The sequence below is a fragment of the Salvelinus alpinus genome, chromosome 36 (genome assembly GCF_045679555.1).
Source record: "Salvelinus alpinus chromosome 36, SLU_Salpinus.1, whole genome shotgun sequence".
Taxonomy (NCBI): domain Eukaryota; kingdom Metazoa; phylum Chordata; class Actinopteri; order Salmoniformes; family Salmonidae; genus Salvelinus; species Salvelinus alpinus.
In genome coordinates this window covers 6705439-6726952 of record NC_092121.1, presented here as the reverse complement: position 1 = coordinate 6726952, position 21514 = coordinate 6705439, and the positions used below count along the sequence as shown (strand labels likewise).

The window sequence follows — 21514 nt, the reverse complement described above, 5'->3', positions numbered from 1 at the left end:
GACTGTGTATTATAACTATGTGAATTACGAGAAGGAGTAGTATTGTAGCTACTATGTAAGAGTATTGTAAATAATACTTAAGCTCCAACCCTGTGTGTGTCAGTACTGAGTAGAGCAGAGACGTGGTGAGAGTTGGGGTTGGAGGAGCACCTGTCACCTGGCTTTGGGGGTCAGAGTGCGCCGTGTGGGAGTGGAGGAATGGGGGGAACGGGGGAGTGAGGGGGTGTAAGCATCTGGGTATGGGTGTGTTGAGGTTTTGAGTGTTTTTGAGCGTAAGAGAGGGAGTGTCTCAGTTGTGTGTCAAGGACAAGGCCAGCTGGTCAAAATGGAAGGCAGTTTTTTTTAAATTCTTCCTGTGTGTACAGTACATGCATGCGTGCAGCGTGCATCTGTGTATGTAATGTATGGGAATCCGAGAGGTATCATGGGCTGTTTTGGTTGAGGACTAGTGCATTTTTTTTGTTGAGGTAAGGGAGTGCAAAAAATATATTTAAATGACGTAATCATTTCCTCATTCAATGATTGTACCGACAGATGTGGCCTATGGGATCTCATTGTAGAATAGGCCTATGCATAAAATGTAACCTCCAATTGTAACTTCTGCCTACTGTATGCCCACACATATTGTCTCAAGAAAATGTTCTATGTGTAATACCCTCAAACACCAAGTTAGGCATACCTCATTTCAAAATAGGAATGATACGGATAATTCTTCAGGTTTTACCGGTGAAACATCCAAACTGCATCTGCATCAGTAAAATGATCATGAATCATTATGGGATCTTGCGAGACATTGATTCTGCTTTGATCCAACTTTACTAAACGAGCATCATTGTGAGAAGTGATAATATCTTATTTGTAATAATAACAAGTGATGACCAGGACTATTAGGCGTAGGCAACACGTCTTGATGAGTGGTATTTTAAGTGATTGGACAGCCCTTCCTGGTGCTGAAAGGACAGCGCCAGAATCGCACAATGTTGTTAAAGACGTTGAACCAACTTGTGTTGCTGAAGGATAGCTCTGTCATTCGGCCAGTTCAGGAACAAACAACAATCATTTGCCGTATAACCTAAGAGGCCTATAACTACGTGGGATAGCTATTTGTAGGCTATAACCTAATCTAAATATAAATACATATAGCTTACTATCATTGCACTGTTTGCGAAGAGAGCTTTCGTTGCGAGTAGGCATTTCATTGTATTGTGTAGCATACACTACGTTGTATCATAAATCAACTTTGATTAGCTTGAACACATGGTTACAGAATACCATATTACAGAATAAAAGAAAACAGAGGTGAACTATCAATTAATGGAATTCATTTGCACAGATTAAACATGCTATCAAATCAATTGACCAAGTAGTGAACAGAAATCACTACTACGTAGAAATTCAGGAAATTCATTTAAAAACAACCATAAAATCAAGCTTTTGGTGTAGTGTATTCATGCATCTCAAAAAACTATAACCTAAATGCATATTTACCTCCAACTTGGCCCAATTCACATTTACAATTGCCCACCCTGACATACCAAAACTAGAGCTGCGTCGGTCTCAACCAATAGCCAATGTAGTCTAAATATCCCAAGCAGGGCTACAACAACTTCCAGAGACAGTCAGGCTCCTTGGGCTTTGCGGTGGCAGCTCTGGTTTGGGTGTCCTCGGCAGAACGGTGTCGCAGACACTGTGAATTTGGATCCTGCATCTCGTTGGAGTGACAAGGATCATGTGGGTAAACCCCGCTCACACTCCGCCGAGCTGCAGGGAATGAGATATCTAATGTATGTTATACTGATTGGCCAAAGAGGTCGAGCCAACAGGCACACACGTAGCCTACAGTTCTTCATCATTCTCGCCACCCTCAGAGAGAAGACAGAGAAGAAACCACCATTTACCTACTCTACATATACAAAAGTATGTGGACACTCCTTCAAATTAGGGGATTTGGCTATTTCAGCCACACCCGTTGTTGACAGGTGTATAAAATCGAGCACACACCCGTGCAATCTCCATAGACAAACATTGACAGTAGAATGGGCTTACTGAAGAGCTCAGTGACTTTCAATGTGGCACCGTCATAGGATGCCACCTTTCCAACAAGTCAGTTCGTCAAATGTCTGCCCTGCTAGAGTTGCCACGGTCAACTATAAGTGCTGTTATTGTGAAGTGGAAACGTCTAGGAGCAACAACGGCTCAGCCGCAAAGTGTTAGGCCACACAAGCTCACAGAACTGGACCGCTGAGTGCTGAAGTGCGTTGTGCATAAAACATTGTCTGTGCTTGCTTGCAACACTTACTACCAAACTCCAAACTGCCTCTTGAATCAACATCAGCACAATAACTGTTCGTCGGGAGCTTCATGAAATGGGATTCCATAAGCCTAAGATCACCATGCGCAATGTCAAGCATTGGCTGGAGTGGCGTAATTGGCCGCCATTGGTCGCCATTGGACTCCGGAGCAGTGGAAACACATTCTCTGGAGTGATGAATCACACTTCACCATCTGGCAGTCCAACGGACGAATCTGGGTTTGGTGGATGCCAGGAGAACACTACGTGCCCCAATGTAAAGTGCCATCTGTAAAGTTTGGTGGAGGAGGATTAATGGTCTGGGGCTGTTTTTCATGGTTCAGGCTAGGCCCCTTAGTTCCAGTGAAGGGAAATCTTAACACTAAAGCATACAATGACATTCTAGACGATTCTGTGCTTCCAACTTTGTGGCAACAGTTTGGGAAAGGCCCTTTCCTGTTTCAGCTTTACAATGCCCCCGTGCACAAAGCAAGGTCCATATAGAAATGGTTTGTCGAGATCGGTGTGGAAGAACTTGACTGCCCTGCACAGAGCCCTGACCTCAACCCCATCAACCACCTTTGGGATGAATTGGTACGCCAACTGCGAGCCAGGCCTAATCACACAACATAAGTGCCCGACCTCCCTAATGCTCTTGTGGCTGAGTAGAAGCAAGTCCCTGCAGCAATGTTCCAACATCTAGTGGAAAGCCTTCCAAGAAGAGTGGAAGCTGTTATAGCAGCAAAGGGGCGACCAACTCCATATTAATGTCCATGATTTTGGAATGAGATGTTTGACGAGCACTTTTGGCCATATACAGTATTTGATTAGTCATTCTATTGTTATTAATGGATTTTTTGTGGTAATTCAATATAATAGATTTATAATTGATGAGAGTACATTTGATAGAAATAGTGTTACCACCTCCGTGTATTCTCAAATTGAAAAGAGTGAGGTTGTGCAGCTCCAGCACCTCTCTGATTCAGAGGGGTTGGGTTAAATGCAGAAGACACATTTCGGGTGAAGGCCTTCAGCTGTGCAACTGACTAGGTATCCCCTTTCCCTTTCCCCTTTCCCTCCCCGTGCTCCAGCAACACGACACCCCTGTGTTTGGGACAGTATGTGGGTAGATATGACCATGAGAAGCACAGATGAACTATCCATGTGTATGTTAGAGAGGAACCACGTCACTCTAGTCTGAGTACCGTGGAACAGTCAGTGCAGGTGTGTGTGCCCCTTGACATGGAACACAATCATTACAAGATGGAGTATGAGAGTGATGTATTACTGTAATATACACAAGTGTGTTTCAGAGCTAGCAGAGGCTAATGAGTCAGGCTAATCACTCAGTGAAAGGTCACCGTGGAATTCACAGGTGTTTGTTTTCATTACTATTATTTAGCTGATGCCATTCATCAACTTGGACCTTGGAGACTTGATGTGGGAGTGGAACTCAGTTGACCTGGGGTTTTGTGCACTGTAAAAGTGTGTGGTTTCCGTCTATTGGTTACACAGACTTTTGGCCTCCCATCCCATTCCCATTTTAACCACCTCATCGCCGGCTTCGTATTCATGTCACCTGATGAAATTGCTGTACAATATGATCTTGTTGCCGTCTGATGCACATGCAGATGTCATAAATCAGCACTGCAGAGCTCTCCCTGTCCTCTGCCGTGCCCTGATTGTATTACTGTTGATGATATCTGGACATGTGCATGTACACCCTGGCCCACCTACTGTTGCTAGCCACAATTCTGACGTGTGCTCTGATATCTGCTTCACTGATTTCTGCTCTCGTAAAAGCCTGGGTTTTCTGCACGTTAACACTAGAAGCGTATTACCTAAAATGGATCAATTGAAAGTGTGGGTTCACAGCTCAAATCCAGATGTGTTGGTCATTACTGAGATGTGGTTAAGAAAGAGTGTTTTGAATACTGATGTTAACCTTTCTGTTTATAACCTTTTTCAGCAAGACAGATCTTTCAAAGGTGGGGGAGTGGCAATCTTTACCAAGGATCACCTTCAGTGCTTGGGTTGTCTCCACCAAGTCTGTCCCCAAACAATTTGATTAGCTGGTTTTAAGTATTACACTTTCAAATAGTACTTTGTTGACTGTTGCTGGGTGCTATTGTCCTCCATCGGCATCGGCCTGTACCCTACCTGCCCTATGCTCTCTCCTGGCCCCTTACACTAAGTCTGAATTTGTCCTGCTAGGTGACCTAAACTGGGACATTAACCACCTGACCAAGTCCTAAAGCAATGGCACTCCCCAAATCTTTCTCAGATTATTACCAATCCCACAAGGTATGACTACAAACACCCAGAAGAGGCTACTCTCCTCGATGTTATCCTCACAAATAATCCTGATAGTTATCAGTCTGCTGTTTTCTGTAATGACCTTAGTGATCACTGTTTTACAGCCTGTTTTCGTAATGGCTGCTCAGTGAAACGACCTGTCCTGATTTGTCATAGACGCTTGCTAAAATGAGCACGCCTTCCTTCATGACCTGGCCTCTGTAAAATGGTATAGAATCAGCTTGATCCCCTCTGTCAAAGATGCTTGGACCTTCTTTTTGATATTTTCAGTGGTATAACAAACACATAAAGAAAATGAGAATTAAAACCAGGTTCAGCCCGTGGTTCAACCGTGACTCCACCTCAAGAATTCCATTTGGCGAAAGGCTCGGCATACGCATATTCAGGCTGACTGGCTCTTGTTCAGGCAAATGGGAAATAAGTGCACTCAGGCTATCCGGAAGGCCAAAGTTAGTTACTTTAAGGAGCAGTTCTCTCTCTTTGGGTCTAACCCCAAGAAGTTCTGGAAAACGGTTAAAGACCTGGAGAATAAACCCTCCTCCTCACAGCTACCCATGTCCCTTAAAGTTGATGATGTGGTTGTTACTGACAAGAAACACATGGCTGAGCTCTTTAATCACCACTTCATTAAGTCAGGATTCCTATTTGACTCAGCCATGCCTCCTTGCCCGTCCAACATTTCCTCATCTCCCACCCCTTCTAATGCGACTATCCCTGATGCTTCTCCCTCTTTCTCCCCTGCCCCGCAACAAAGTTTGTCCCTGCAGGCAGTCACTGAGTCCAAGGTGCTAAAGGAGCTCCTGAAACGTGACCCCAAAAAACCATCTGTGTCAGACCCTTTCTTCTTTAAGGTTGCTGCCCCTGTCATCGCCAAGCCTATCTCCAACTTTTTTAACCTGTCTCTCCTTTCTGGGAAGGTTCCCATTGCTTGGAAGGCAGCCATGGTTTGTCCTTTATTTAAAGGGGGAGATCAAGCTGATCCTAACTGTTATATGCCTATTTCTATTTTGCCCTGTTTATCAAAAGTGTTGGAAAAACTTGTCAATAATTAACTGACTGGCTTTCTTGATGTCTATAGTATTCTCTCTGGTATGCAATCTGGTTTCCGCTCAGGTTATGGATGTGTCACTGCAACCTTAAAGGTCCTCAATGATGTCACCATTGCCCTTGATTCTAAGCAATGTTGTGCTGCTATTTTTATTGACTTGGCCAAAGCTTTTGATATGGTAGACCATTCCATTCTTGTGGGCCGGCTAAGGAGTATTGGTGTCTCTGAGGGGTCTTTGGCCTGGTTTGCTAACAACCTCTCTCAAAGAGTGCAGTGTATGAAGTCAGAAAATCTGCTGTCTCCGCCACTGCCTGTCACCAAGGGAGTACCCTAAGGCTCGATCCTAGGCCCCTGCACTCTTCTCAATTTACATCAACAACATAGCTCCGGCAGTAGGAAGCTCTCTCATCCATTTATATGCAGATGATACAGTCTTATACTCAGCTGGCCCCTCCACAGATTTTGTGTTAAACGCTCTACAACAAAGCTTTCTTAGCATCCAACAAGCTTTCTCTATCCTAACCTTGTTCTGAACACCACCAAAACAAAGGTCATGTGGTTTGGTAAGCCCCTCTTCCCACAGGTGTTATTACTACATCTGAGGGTTTAGAGCTTGAGGTAGTATACCTCATACAAGTACTTGGGAGTATGGCTAGACGGTGCACTGTCCTTCTCTCAGCACATATCAAAGCTGCAGGCTAAAGTTAAATCTAGACTTAGTTTCCTCTATCGTAATCGCTCCTCTTTCACCCCAATTGCCAAGCTAACCCTGATTCACATGACCATCCTACCCATGCTAGATTATGGATACATCATCGGCAGGTAAGGGTGCTCTCGAGCGGCTAGATGTTCTTTACCATTTGGCTATCAGATTTGCCACCAATGCTCCTTATAGGACACATCACTGAGCTCTATACTCCTCTGTAAACTGGTCATCTCTGTATACCCGTCGCAAGACCCACTGGTTGATGCTTATTTATAAAACCCTCTTAGGCCTCACTCACCCTACCTGAGATATCCACTGCAGCCCTCCGCCTCCACATACAACACCCGTTCTGCCAGTCACATTCTGTTAAAGGTCCCAAAAGCACACACATCCCTGGGTCGCTTGTCTTTTCAGTTTGCTGCAGCTAGCGACTGGAACGAGCTGCAACAAACATTCAAACTGGACAGTTTCATCTCTTCATTCAAAGACTCAATCATAGACACTCTTATTGACAGTTGTGGCTGCTTGGCGTGATGTATTGTTGTCTCTACCTTCTTGTCCTTTGTGCTGTTGTCTGTGCCCAATAATGTTTGTACCATGTTTTGTGCTGCTACCATGTTGTTGTCATGTATTGCTGCCTTGCTATGTTGTTGTTTTAGGTCTCTTTTTATGTAGTGTTGTGTTGTCTCTCTTGTCATGATGTGTGTTTTGTCCTATATTTATATTTTTATTTTTATTTTTAATCCCAGCCCCGGTCCCCGCAGGAGGCCTTTTGCCTTTTGGTAGGCCGTTATTGTAATTAAGAATTTATTCTTAACTGACTTGCCTAGATAAATAAAGGTGTGCGACACTAAGTGTTCCCTTGGTCTGGTAGAGTTGTCCCAAATGGCACCCTAATCCCTATATAAATCAAATGAAATTGTATTAGTCACATGCGCCGAATACAACAGGTGTCTAAAAATGATGTCTATAAATGTTGTCTCCGTAATCTAGCATGGATAGGATGGTCATGTGTATCAGGGTTAGTTATAACCTTACAGTGAAATGCTTACTTACGAGCCCCTAACCAACAATACATTTTTTTTTTTAAATACGGATAAGAATAAGAAATAAAAGTAACAAGTAATTAAAGAGCAGCAGTAAAATAATACTAGTGCACTACCCTTGGTCAGAGCCTATATAGGGAATTATATTCCATTTCGCACACAGTCTACGCAGGTCTGGACCTCTGGTTTCTCTTGGCTCCCAGCCAGCTTTCCCTTGGCTCTCCAGCTGTCTGAAAGGACATAACGATTAGAACAACGGATTACTGAATCCATAACAGAAACATTTGCCTAACAGCCTCTTTGCCTGAAGCATAATCCTTCTTAGCGCTTTCTATATTTTTGAAATCCCTCATGATATTACACACACCCACTCAGGGTCATGAAACAATCTATGGATTTATATATTCGTCACTGCTTGTAGAGGCAATTTAGTTGAAAATGCAGTTATTGTGTTTGTAACAGTAGAGGCAGTAGGTACACTAGCTGCAGCAGCAGTGGTACTTTATATGCATTTCTTTTGAGTACACACAGTTAGGCCCTATTCCCACTACGAGAGATGACATCCTTGCCTCACCTTCTGTTGTGGCTGGCAATGCGACATTCTTGCTCCGCAGATCACATTGACCGTAAATATCACAGTAGCCACTAGCCAGGAAGCAGAAAGTATTGAACAATCCAACAACTATTCTTCTAAAACATATTACAATATTGAATAATGCAACCAAACCATATTACGCTCTTGAATAATTCAACAATCCACAAGCATGTGCAGACAATGAAAGGGTTTATTTTGTTGCCCGTATGGAACACAAAGGATATGAACAGGGTCTCCCACGTCTTAGACCTTTAGACCAAGAGGAAATTCCCTCTTGGACCGAGGGCAGACATTGGTTTGGAAGTTTGCAGGCGGGGCTACCTCATCACGGGACCATGACTGACTCATGTCTGCTACATTTACCTCCCTTTGACCTCCTCCCCTATGAGAGACCACCCCACGTTGGGCGCCATGGTGACACGCGGGATATAAACCCGGGTCCGGTATCCAAAAAGAATCTCAGAAAATATCCTAGGAATCCTGATAAAACCGGTTTTAAGTTAAAAAAATATATATAACTCCCAGCACAGAGTGTTTTAGGATGATGTTAAGACACTGCTCAGACAAACTCTGAGCCAGGAGTAAAATCAACTCATAAAAGCTTCTCAGCTGGTAATCACGACAGTTTGAAGAACCGCAAAGGAAAGATAGTGATGACGCTCATTGGCATTGTTGCAAATGATGGGGAAGACGTAGTGATGGCGCCGGAGGGTATGGCGGCCGTCTTATTGGCTCTCAACCAATCATGCTATTTTGTTTGTTTGTTTTTTGTTTGTAGACCACACTATCTACCTAGATTTTTTTTTGTAACTGTCTACATACCACCACAGAGCGAAGTTGGCACTAAAACCGCACTCAATGAGCGGTATTCCGCCATAAGCAAACAGGAAAACGCTCACCCAGAGGCGGCGCTCCTGGTGGCTGGTGACTTTAATGCAGGAAAACATAAATCAGTTTTATGGAATTTCTATCGGCATGTTAAATGTGTAAAAAAATTCTAGACCACCTTTACTCCACACACAGGGATGCATACAAAGCTCTCCCTCGCCCTCCATTTGGCAAATCTGACCATAACTCTATCATCCAGATTCCTGCTTACAAGCAAAAATTAAAGCAGGAAGCACCAGTGACTCGGTCTATAAAAAAGTGGTCATATGAAGCAGATGCTAAATTACAGGACTGTTTTGCTAGCACAGACTGGAATATGTTCTGGGATTCTTCCGATGGCATTCAGGGATACACCACATCAGTCACTGGCTTTATCAATAAGTGCATCAAGGACGTCGTCCCCACAGTGACTGTACGTACATACCCCAATCAGAAGCCATGGCTTACAGGAAACATTTTCACCTAGCTAAAGGGCAGAGCTGCTGCTTTCAAGGAGCGGGACTCTAACCCAGAAGCTTATAAGAAATCTCACTATGCCCTCCAACAAACCATCAAACAGGCAAAGCGTCAATACAGGACTAAGATCGAATCGTACTAAACCGGCTCCGATGCTCGTTGGATGTGGCAGGGCTTGCAAACTGTTACTGACTACAAAGGGAAGCACAACTGAGAGCTGCCCAGTGACACGAGCCTACCAGACGAGCTAAATAACTTCTATGCTCGCTTTCAGTCAAGTAACACTGAAACATGCATGAGAGCATCAGCTGGTCCGGATGACTGTGTGATCAACCTCTCCGCAGGCGATGTGAGTAATACCTTTAAACAGGTCAACATTCAGGACGTGTACTCTGAGCATGCGCTGACCAACTGGCAAGTATTTTCACTGACATTTTCAACTTCTCCCTGTCTGAGTCTGTAATACCAACATATTTCAAGCAGACCACCATAGTCCCTGTGCCCAAGAACACAAAGGTAACCTGCCTAAATGACTACCGACTCGTAGCCTTCACGTCTGTAGCCATGAAGTGCTTTGAAAGGCTAGTCGTGGCTCACATCAACCCCATCATCCCAGAAACCCACTCCAATTTGCATACCGCCTCAACAGATCCACAGATGATACAGTCTCTATTGCACTCCACACTGTCCTTTCCCACCTGGACAAAAGGAACACCTTTGTGAGAATGCTATTCATTGACTACAGCTCAGCGTTCAACACCATAGTGCCTTCAAAGCGCATCAATAAGCTATGGACCCTGGGACTAAACACCTCCCTCTGCAACTGGACTTCCTGATGAGCCACCCCCAGGTGGTAATTGTAGGTAACAACACATCCGTCACGCTGATCCTCAACACAGGGGCCCCTCAGGGGTGCGTGTTCAGCTCTCTCCTGTACTCCCTGTTCACTCATGACTGCATGGCCAGGCACGACTCCAACACCATCATTAAATTTGCCAATGACACAACAGTTGTAGGCCTGATCACCGACAACAATGAGACAGCCTATAGGGAGGAGGTCAGAGACCTGGCCGTGTGGTGTCAGGACAACAACCTCTCCCTCAACGTGATCAAGACAAAGGAGATGATTGTGGACTACAGAAAAAAGAGGACCGCGCACGCCCCCATTCTCATCGACGGGGATGCAGTGAAGCAGGTTGAGAGCTTCAAGTTTCTTGGTGTCCACATCACCAACAAACTAACATGGTCCAAACACAATTCAATGCAAACTGTATTCATGTTTCAGACGCGGCAAAATGTAAAATTTTGTCAACATGGCTGCATTTTCGGCATGTGAGACAAAATTATGACACTAGCTTGCTAAAGAATTTCTATAGATAACATAGATTTTTGCATTGGCAAATGGGAATGATGCTCAAATGGCTTAGTCTCGTAGTGAGGAGCCTATAAAATGTTGCTAGCTTCATAAACATAGTTTTGGGAATTCAGAAATGGATTGGAATAAATGACCAAGCTATAAAACTAGCTAGCCAGCTATGGGTAACTGTAGCTAGCTACCTGACAGGAGTGCTAGCTAGCTATGTTAGCTTGCTAGGTACATTACTAGCTTTAGGTTGGTTGTTTTTAAACTCAACATCAAGATTTCCTCTCCGATCATCACTCTCCCTCACTTAGGAAAGGGACATTTAAGGTACACTCGTATGTGACAATGTAAAAAGTCATTCAAGGGCTGAGGGTATAGGGCCGGTGGCTGTCTACTTTGCGTTTGGACTGCAACCCAAGAGAAAATTCCCTCTTGCGCTGAGGGCAGACACTGGTTTTGAAGTTCGCAGGTGGGGCTACTTCATCACGTGACCATGACCGACTCATGTCCGCTACATGTACACATTAAAGTGCTGACAATACACAGCTAACTCAAGTAACATTAGCATATCAATACTGAATGTTTACCCCTCCCATACGAATATAAAAGACAGTAATGTTATCATACAGTGTCATTCATATTATAATATAGGCTACACAGCTAGCTAGGTAACGTTAGCTAGCAAGCTAGCTAGCTAGCTAAACAAAATAATTTCTGCATCCTCACATAAACATGCTGGCTGTAGCTATATGCTGACGATTAGCTGAGCCATAGCTAGATAGGAGCTCTTAGGCTTACACTTGCTACCATATTAAAGTAACCTTAGAACAAACCAGGCGTCATTTTATCATTATCATGGAAGTCATTATTGATAATTGAGACTGAAGCGATGATAATTCTCTGGGGAGTAACTTCTTGCCTGGACCTCAGTGCAGTCAAGCAAAATAAAAACATATACTGTTGAGATTTAAAGCTACAGTGATAATGTCAGAATGTAACAGGCTGCTACTACAATTTCAGGTACAAATTCAATAAAATAAGGAAAATGTCTGTATTTCAGCTGTTTCAAAAACAGTGCTATGCTAAATCAAATGTTTATTGTAAGAGTGTTGTCTTAACGAGACAATTGTGTTTACACTGCCCTGCGTAGAGGGGGGCAACTTGTGTTGTCTCTCTTGTCGTGATGTGTGTTTTGTCCTATATTTTTATTTAATTAATTTTTCTTTTTAATCCCAGCCCCCATCCCTGCAGGAGGCCATTTGCCTTTTGGTAGGCCGTCATTGTAAATAAGAATAGGTTTTTAACTGACTTGCCAAGTTAAATAAAGGTGAAATAAATAAAATAAATAAAAATAAACTATCAGGCAAGTGTCGTGCGCTACCGCCGGTCGAGAAGTGACAGGTTCGCAAGTTTACATTGCGGTATATATGTAGCTAACACTTCTGGTTGGTTGGATCATGTGGCCTCCTCCCCTCACATGGTGGTGGAAGGTGTTGGGTAATGATGCTGCTGCAGCCCGAGAGTCTGTCAGAGCATGTCTCTGATTTTAGACTCTAGATTAGTGTCAGATATCAAACAGTGTGTGTGTGTGTGTGTGTGTGTTTGTGTGGACAACCGCAACCACACTAATGGTACAGTACGTGCATACTTTTCTATTAGGGTCGTTGTGTGTCAGTGGATGTCTATCTTGCTCTTGCACCGGCGAGATTAAAAACACAACCACCTATTTGAATCATATCTCTAACCTACAGTTTTACACGATGCATGTCTTTAATAGTGAACAAAGACAGCTTTTTAACAAGATTCAGTGACTCCGTTTGTACAGCTATAGCATATTAAAACAGTGGGTGGTACTGCATGAGGACACAAGGAGCCATTTCTCATATCCAGTCTCAGGGCCTCAGGGCATCTCAGGGCATGGCCAGACAGATATTATTTAATTGTCTGTCATTTTTTACTGGCAATAAATCAATATATAGATCAACAGCCGGCTTCTTATCGTGGCGACCACAGAGTCATTGTTTGATGAGCAATCTTCTGCCTCCGCTGTCATCAGTCTCTTCATCAATGTTACTCGGTTTCTTCCCTCTTATCGGCCTGTGGTGCCGTAGAGCCATGCTGGTGAGTGAGAGACTACTAGAGCTCTATGTGGCTCTATGGGGGTGCTGCTTGGCGCTGTCAACAGGCTGCTAACTTGTTGGCTCCCACTGTGAGGACCCGGGCAGAGAGGTGTCTAGCTCATTGCCTGCAGCAGCACCACCCCCCACCCACCTCATGACAAGGAAAGATACTGTATGTCCTCTCCAACATAATTGCCACTGTCAGTGTTTTAGCTCTCTGGAGATTATTACATAGGCCAACTCTGTCCTTGTACCCGAGAGAAGAGACCTCAGCTAAGACGCTGGTGTGTCAGTGTCATGGCTGTGTGTGAACCGTGAACCGTTGACTGACCCCAGCTGCCTCTCTCTCTCGTGGGCCTGTGGGCCGGTCGTTCCCGTCCCCTCTCCCCGAACAATGGCATGTTGTTCTCCTACCATCCCGCCCTCTCTGTCCGCTGGGCTCGCACATCTGCATCCTCCCCTCCTCCCCCCTCCACATGACTCCCACCGGGGAGGCTCCTCATGACCATGGCGTATCAGTGCTCGATACCTCGTCATCGGGGAGCGTGCATACATTTCCCCCTTTGTTTTCTCCAGAGGGACAGGGCAAGGGAAGGAGTGCAGTGACATTTGGATGTGTTTGGGGGGGTGGGCGTCCACTCTGCTCGGCCAAGAGCCTTTTCCTGCAACCTCTCCCTGAACTGAACCCTGAGTTTATGGATTAGGTCTGGCCAGCAGCCCTGCATGCCACCACGCCCACTAACACACACACGCACACTAACACACACACGCGCGTGCACACACACACATACACACACATACATACACACTTGACTGGGCCTTGGCCTGATTGGTCTGACTAACACTACCCTGTATCCACATTAGAGAGAGGAGAGGAGAGGAGAGGAGAGGAGAGGAGAGGAGAGGAGAGGAGAGGAGAGGAGAGGAGAGGAGAGGAGAGGAGAGGAGAGGAGAGGAGAGGAGAGGAGAGGAGAGGAGAGGAGAGGAGATTGAGTGAAGACGATAATGGAAGAGAAGAGAAAGAGGTGTCAGAGTATAGAGAAAAGTACAGAGATGTTGATGTTACCTGCTCACTCTACACTCTTAGAAAAAGGGTTCCAAAAGGATTATTCAGCTGTCCCCATAGGAGAACCCTTTTTGGTTCCAGGTAGAACCCTTTTTGAGTCCAGGTAGAACCCTCTTTGGAAAGGTTTCCACATGGAACCCAAAGGGGCTCTACCTGGAACCAAAAGGGTTCTACCTGGAACCAAAAATGGTTCTTCAAAGGGTTATCCTATGGGGACAGCCGAAACGTTTTAGGTTCTAGATAGCACTTTTTTTCCGAAGAATGTAAGATATGGCTCAATATGAGATACAGGCAGAATATCACTTTGTTCGTTTATCCTACAATTTCAGACAAACCACATCTCTATTTCAGTATATCCTTTAGCAGTCTACAATGACTCCCCACTTTCTGACTACCCTGTGCTGTAAGGCTTACCCTAGTTCAGTGAATGCTAATAAGGGCAGTGTTGGAGAGGAGTCCTGGTTGTGTTTGTTTTCTGAGCCTAGCTGGCTGGCATCATACCCAGACGCAGATCAGCTGCACTGATAGCACAGGAAAACCAGGGCAACCTCCCCTCCGCAGCCTCCCCTCCACTCCAACCTCCAACCCACCCTCCAATCAGAATACACTCTCACTCACAACCGTTGCCTTATGACCACATTCAATTTAAGCCCCCCCCCCGCCACACACACACACACACACACAGGTGTGTCTGTCTGTACATTTGAGTTTTTAGTTTTTTTTTCACCATTGTGAGTTTGTGTTAGGAAGAATGTGTTCATTGGTACATGGTTATCAGTGGGTTTTATGAGAACATGTCTGTTTGTGTTTGTGCGTACAACGAGTGTACGTGTGTGTTAGGGTCTCTGTGTGCGTTAGTTAGCATTGTGTGAATTCTCACTCAGGAAATCGCAGGTTCTGCCTTCTCACACAGGATGTGCATTGAATTCACTCACCCAGTCACTACAAATGTGCATCCTATACGTGGTACAGAGTGGAACCTACCATACGACAAAGCATATTAAAACACTTCACAGCTACACAGAGCAAGGGGAAAACACGATGTTACGTAACACAGAGTCATCTCTCCGTATTGCAGACACAGACACGCACCCACTGCCGTTTTATGCTCACACACTCATGTGAGCCTCGTGTAAGATTTGCACAATAACAGAGCGAGAAACGTTGCTCAGTCATGTCCGACTTGTTGATCTTGTTCACCGTCCCTTTGGTAACGAGGGATTCTTGGATTTATGGTTTTATTCCATTCTTTGTCAGCCACAGGCACCACGGGCTAACGATAGGGTGTGGGATATGGTAAGCTTGGAGAGTGGAGACACAGAGAATGACATGGGGCAGACAGCATGGAACCCTGACGTGACATGAGCGGCCTCACATCTCTCCGTGATTAGCATTAGCGCGTGTGCTAGCTAGTGTTAGCATAGCTAGCGCCACAGGGCCCACACCTATAACCACAACCTAGCCTTTTAAGGTTAGAAGTGACCGTAAGCACGGTCTGAGGTGCGTTAGCTTCTCCGTTTGAGTTATGCTAAGAAACTAGCTCTCTACGAGGAAGTGGCCCAGCAAGCTTACCTCTTAAGCACCGTTCAGACAGATGTGGTCAGTGTGAGGATGACTGTGAGAAAGTGCCTGTGTGCACTGACTGTACTATGGTATGAGTATGTACAGTAGTAGGAGGTTTGAGTGTTCTCCTTCCCTTTGTGAAATCTCAACAACATTTAGTGGCCCCACCCTCTCCTCACGTTGAACTCTGGGTGTGGACACACATCATGCTGGCCTAAATAGTAAAGTGAATTCCACAGTGTTTTGGACAAAATTCCTATTCACTCAAGAAGAGCGTGTTATTGAGACCCAGAGTGTATTTGGTGCCAAAAGATGTGTGTGTGTGTGTGTGTGTGTGTGTGTGTGTGTGTGTGTGTGTGTGTGTGTGTGTGTGTGTGTGTGTGTGTGTGTGTGTGTGTGTGTGTGTGTGTGTGTGTGTGTGTGTGTGTGTGTGTGTGTGTAGAGAGAGACAAGAGTCCACTGTGTATGCTGTTCCTCCCTACACACCCTGGTCAGTGGACGAGAGACAGAGAGAGAAAACAACGCTTTTGACGGGCCGCAATTTTCTCAGTGAAACCAATTCAATTGAATCCCAAGCAGAACGAATGGAATTAGGCGCGGGAATTTGCTTAAGTTGCCATCTTCGCACAGACAATGGTTTAGTGTTCAGGCAATGGGTTAGTGTTCAGGGGACGACCTCGCGTCACATTGCCAGGAGAATGAAGGGAAGAAAAAAAAAGAAGGAAGACAAGGAATGGAAAGAGAGACAGATTGCCCTGGTCCACATATACAGCAGATGAGAGAGAGATTGAAAGGGGGCACTGACAGGGAAGAGAGGGAGAAAGTTTGCGAGAATCTAGTGAGAAATACCAAGAGAACAATGTGAACCAAAACAATGGGTTAACGATGGGTTAACTGTTTCATCTGAGCACATATTTGGGAAGATTAGCAGATATGAACAGACTTCTCATCCAGACTGTTCCTGTCTGCAGTCTCTCTCCTACCTCAGCTTATCTCTCTCTCTCTCTCTGTGTATTGGGGGGGAGGGGGGGGGGGGGGCTCTTGGCAGTGCTGGCCTGGGTCTTGTGATGGTGGATCAGTCACAAGACAGGCAGACAGGCCCTGGATCTCTGGTTCTCAGGGGGTTCCAGCCAGACACAGGTGTCCCCTCCTCCCTTTCTAACACAGGTGGAAGAGCGGGACAGAGTGGTCAGGAGATATAGACAGGCACCAACTCGAAATATCAAAACTCTGTCCTACCCCGACAGCCTAAACACCTCATATTGACTATACACATTACTGGTTTGCAATATCAAAGTATATTTGCGAGGAAGGCGAGGAAGCATATCAAAAGGCTCTTTTTTGGCATCCTTCAGGTTAAGCAACTTCTCATCTCTCCACCATCACACCCGCATACACACTTGTCTACTCTCAGCTGGCTCTAGGTAAGTTGTTATATGGTTATTGGGTGGGTGTTACTGGCTGATCTGTCACATATTACCCCTGGATGAGCTATTGATTGCCTCCAAATGCCTCCTGTTTTGCCTGGAGGAAAAACAGTCCAATGAATCAAAATGGCTCCTTTGCTCAGTCGTCGCCGCCAATTTGGCCTGGGTTTCCCTGGCAACGCAAACTTGGTTTCTCTCTGAGGACAGAACGACAGGGAGAGATAGTCCTAGCTGTTAGGAGGCAGGCTGACTCACTGACACTGCCATCCAACAGCAACACCGTTGCTCCTGTTATTTCATCAAGTTCTTGACTGCGTTCCAAATGTTATCCTCTTCCCTACACAGTGCACTACTTTTGACCAAAGCCATATTGGCCCCGACCAAAATGAGTGCACTACGTAGGTGTCATTTGGGACGCCGACCTTCTCTCTTTTTCCTTGCCAGGCTTGAACACAGTGAGAAATGTCTATTGAGTTCCCATAGGCTCAAGGTCTCTTCAGAGCAGAGCCGGGAGGGAATTGGTCTCGTTCTTGATTATTTTCTTTGTAAGAGTCAAAGGGGAGAGGAGGTCTGCCTGTGAGACGTAGCAACCAGCGACTACAATAGATTAAAATATAACCTCTCCTTGGTTACTTTTGTCTCTGTCTACTCAAGCTTATGGTGTGTGAGTGAGTGTGACCAAGACGGTGGCCCACAACTCCCATCCCAACATGTTGCTGATGATAACCACAGTCAACCACAGCAGTTCCAATATGCTTGAGACAGGCGTCTGTTTGAATGTAAATGTCCATGTTGTGAAATCTCTGTTTGCGTTGCTCTATTGGCTCTGGCCTCAGATAAGACGCGGCCTTTACTTGGTCAGGCATGAGTGACCTTTATGGACCCTGTTCAGTTCACATCCTCCATCCAGTCAGCCTCCCTCTGTCCTCTCTGTTCTGCCCCACTACTTAACAGTAACCTATTGAGACCTAGCTTCAGACACACACAGTGACACACACACACACACACATACAGTATGTTCAAAAACAGTGACTCATACACACACCGATACTACATCAATCAGCCATGCTGATGTAAGTTACACCTACAGAAAGCAATGCTCTCCCACAACTGCCACTTTGTCTACAAAGGTCATCGTAGACAATACATTGTTCGTCGTTTCAAAGATGTATTCCCATACGAGAAGGTTTTGTTTCAACTGGCACAGTTACGAAACAATGTTTTCTTGTTTTCTTGACCCCATGTCACACATTGCTCCCATAGCCAAAACAAATACCCCAAATTACCCAGGATTCTTAGTCAGGTCATCTTGCATGAAGCTAAAGTCAACCATTGTCATTTGACGTACAATGGCTACTTTCTCTAGTTGTGGATGTTTGTGTGTCTCTACGTCTTTGTGTGGGTGTTCCTTTTTGCCCAGGGTGGCGGGTAGGAGGTAATGTGATGTGTGTTTAATGCTCTCCTTACTTGCCCGTGAGCCACACACACACACACACACACACACACACACACACACACACACACACACACACACACACACACACACACACACACACACACACACACACACACACACACACACACACACACACACACTGAGCCACACACACACACACACACACACACACACACACACACACACACACACACACACACACACACACACACACACACACACACACACACACAGCCAGCCTCTTATTGACTGACCTGGCCTGTCATAGTAAACAAAACAAATCCCATTTCCCTGCAATAGAATGGATGTACATAATGGCATTTATGGGTGCCTCAAGACACATTTATATCAGCTGAGTTGAATTGAGTTGGAGGTGTCTCCCTGAGTGAGTATCTCTTGAGGTAATGATTAGTGAAGCTTGGATAGAAGTTATTCGGTATTATACTTCCTCCCCATAGTTACCCTGTTTAGAGAAACAACTAGGTAGAAAACTAAGGGACACATACACAAGTCTTAACCACCCGTCTTTGTCTCTCTATCCTCGCTCTGCTTTATTGGCATGAATGGGTGGTCGCCACGGTCGCCAAAGCAATGTATATATTAGTATTACACACTGTATTACACACAATGTATATATTAGTATTACACACTGTATTACACACTGTATTACACACAATGTATATATTAGTATTACACACTGTATTACACACTGTATTACACACAATGTATATATTAGTATTACACACTCTATTACACACTGTATTACACACAATGTATATATTAGTATTACAAACTGTATTACACACTGTATTACACACAATGTATATATTAGTATTACACACTCTATTGTACTCTATTACACACTGTATTACACACAATGTATATATTAGTATTACACACTGTATTACACACAATGTATATATTAGTATTACACACTGTATTACACACAATGTATATATTAGTATTACACACTGTATTACACACAATGTATATATTAGTATTACACACTGTATTACACACTGTATTACACACAATGTATATATTAGTATTACACACTGTATTACACACTGTATTACACACAATGTATATATTAGTATTACACACTCTATTACACACTGTATTACACACAATGTATATATTAGTATTACAAACTGTATTACACACTGTATTACACACAATGTATATATTAGTATTACACACTCTATTGTACTCTATTACACACTGTATTACACACAATGTATATATTAGTATTACACACTGTATTACACACAATGTATATATTAGTATTACACACTGTATTACACACAATGTATATATTAGTATTACACACTGTATTACACACAATGTATATATTAGTATTACACACTGTATTACACACTGTATTACACACAATGTATATATTACATTTACATTACATTTGAGTCATTTAGCAGACGCTCTTATCCAGAGCGACTTACAGTAGAGTGCATACATTTTATTACATTTTTTACATACTGAGACAAGGATATCCCTACCGGCCAAGAGCAGACGCTCTTATCCAGAGCGACTTACAGTAGAGTGCATACATTTTATTACATTTTTACATACTGAGACAAGGATATCCCTACCGGCCAAACCCTCCCTACCGGCCAAACACTCCCTAACCCGGACGACGCTATGCCAATTGTGCGTCGCCCCACGGATCTCCCGGTTGCGGCCGGCTGCGACAGAGCCTGGGCGCGAACCCAGCCCAGCCTGGGCGCGAACCCAGAGACTCTGGTGGCGCAGCTAGCACTACGATGCAGTGCCCTAGACCACTGCGCCACCCGGGAGGGGTGGTATTACACACTGTATTACACACTGTATTACACACAATGTATATATTAGTATTACACACTGTATTACACACTGTATTACACACAATGTATATATTAGTATTACACACTGTATCACACACAATATATATATTAGTATTAAACACTGTATTACACACTGTATTACACACAATGTATATATTAGTATTACACACTGTATTACACACAATGTATATATTAGTATTACACACTATATTACACACAATGTATATATTAGTATTACACACTGTATTACACACTGTATTACACACAATGTATATATTAGTATTACACACTGTATTACACACAATGTATATATTAGTATTACACACTGTATTACACACAATGTATATATTAGTATTACACACTGTATTACACACTGTATTACACACAATGTATATATTAGTATTACACACTGTATTACACACTGTATTACACACTGTATTACACACAATGTATATATTAGTATTACACACTGTATTACACACAATGTATATATTAGTATTACACACTGTATTACACACAATGTATATATTAGTATTACACACTGTATTACACACTGTATTACACACAATGTATATATTAGTATTACACACTGTATTACACACTGTATTACACACAATGTATATATTAGTATTACACACTGTATTACACACTGTATTACACACAATGTATATATTAGTATTACACACTGTAAATGAACAATATGTTTGAGCAACAATAATAATATATCAACAAAAACAATTCTACATGGAAAATAATACACAGAAAAAGCAACAATTGAGAAATGTACTCTACTAGGGGTTATGTGTATGACATGCTGGGAGCTTTTGTCTCTGTTATACGATAACAGTCCAGGACGTATAACCTGCAGCAACATCTATCGTCCCTACGTTTTCTCCTAACAAATTCTCTCTCTCTCCAGGTGGTGTGGGCATCGCGGCCACCCAGCTGTGCCAGACAGTGAAGGACGTCACCGTGTTCGGGACGGCGTCGGCCAGTAAGCACGAGACCATCAGCCAGGGCGGCGTCACGCACTGCATTGACTACCGTACACGGGACTACGTGGAGGAGGTCCGCAAGATCAGCCCCAAAGGTGAGAGGTCAGGGGTCATCTGACCTATCTTACAGCACTGAGATGGGCTGCGTCTCAAATGGAACCCCTATGCCTATATAGTGCACACTATGGGCCCTAGTCGAAAGTAGTTCACTACATAGGGAATAGAGCGCCATTTGGGACACAAGCATGGTTTGACCCATAATTTCCACAGTGTGATCCATGAGATAAGTATACTGAGATGGCTAATGGGTCCTGGGTCCTAAGGGATACTCTGTAGTAGCA

General features: G+C 44.0%; 1 protein-coding gene across 1 annotated transcript in view; it reads left to right on the top strand.

The window, feature by feature from the left end:
* The window catches only part of LOC139565204 (synaptic vesicle membrane protein VAT-1 homolog), a 36780-nt gene that overhangs the window by 9026 nt on the left and 6240 nt on the right, over positions 1-21514 (top strand). The window contains exon 3 of the mRNA XM_071385357.1: positions 21098-21268. Coding sequence (XP_071241458.1) covers positions 21098-21268 — 171 coding nt within the window. The remainder of the gene's footprint in view (positions 1-21097; positions 21269-21514) is intronic.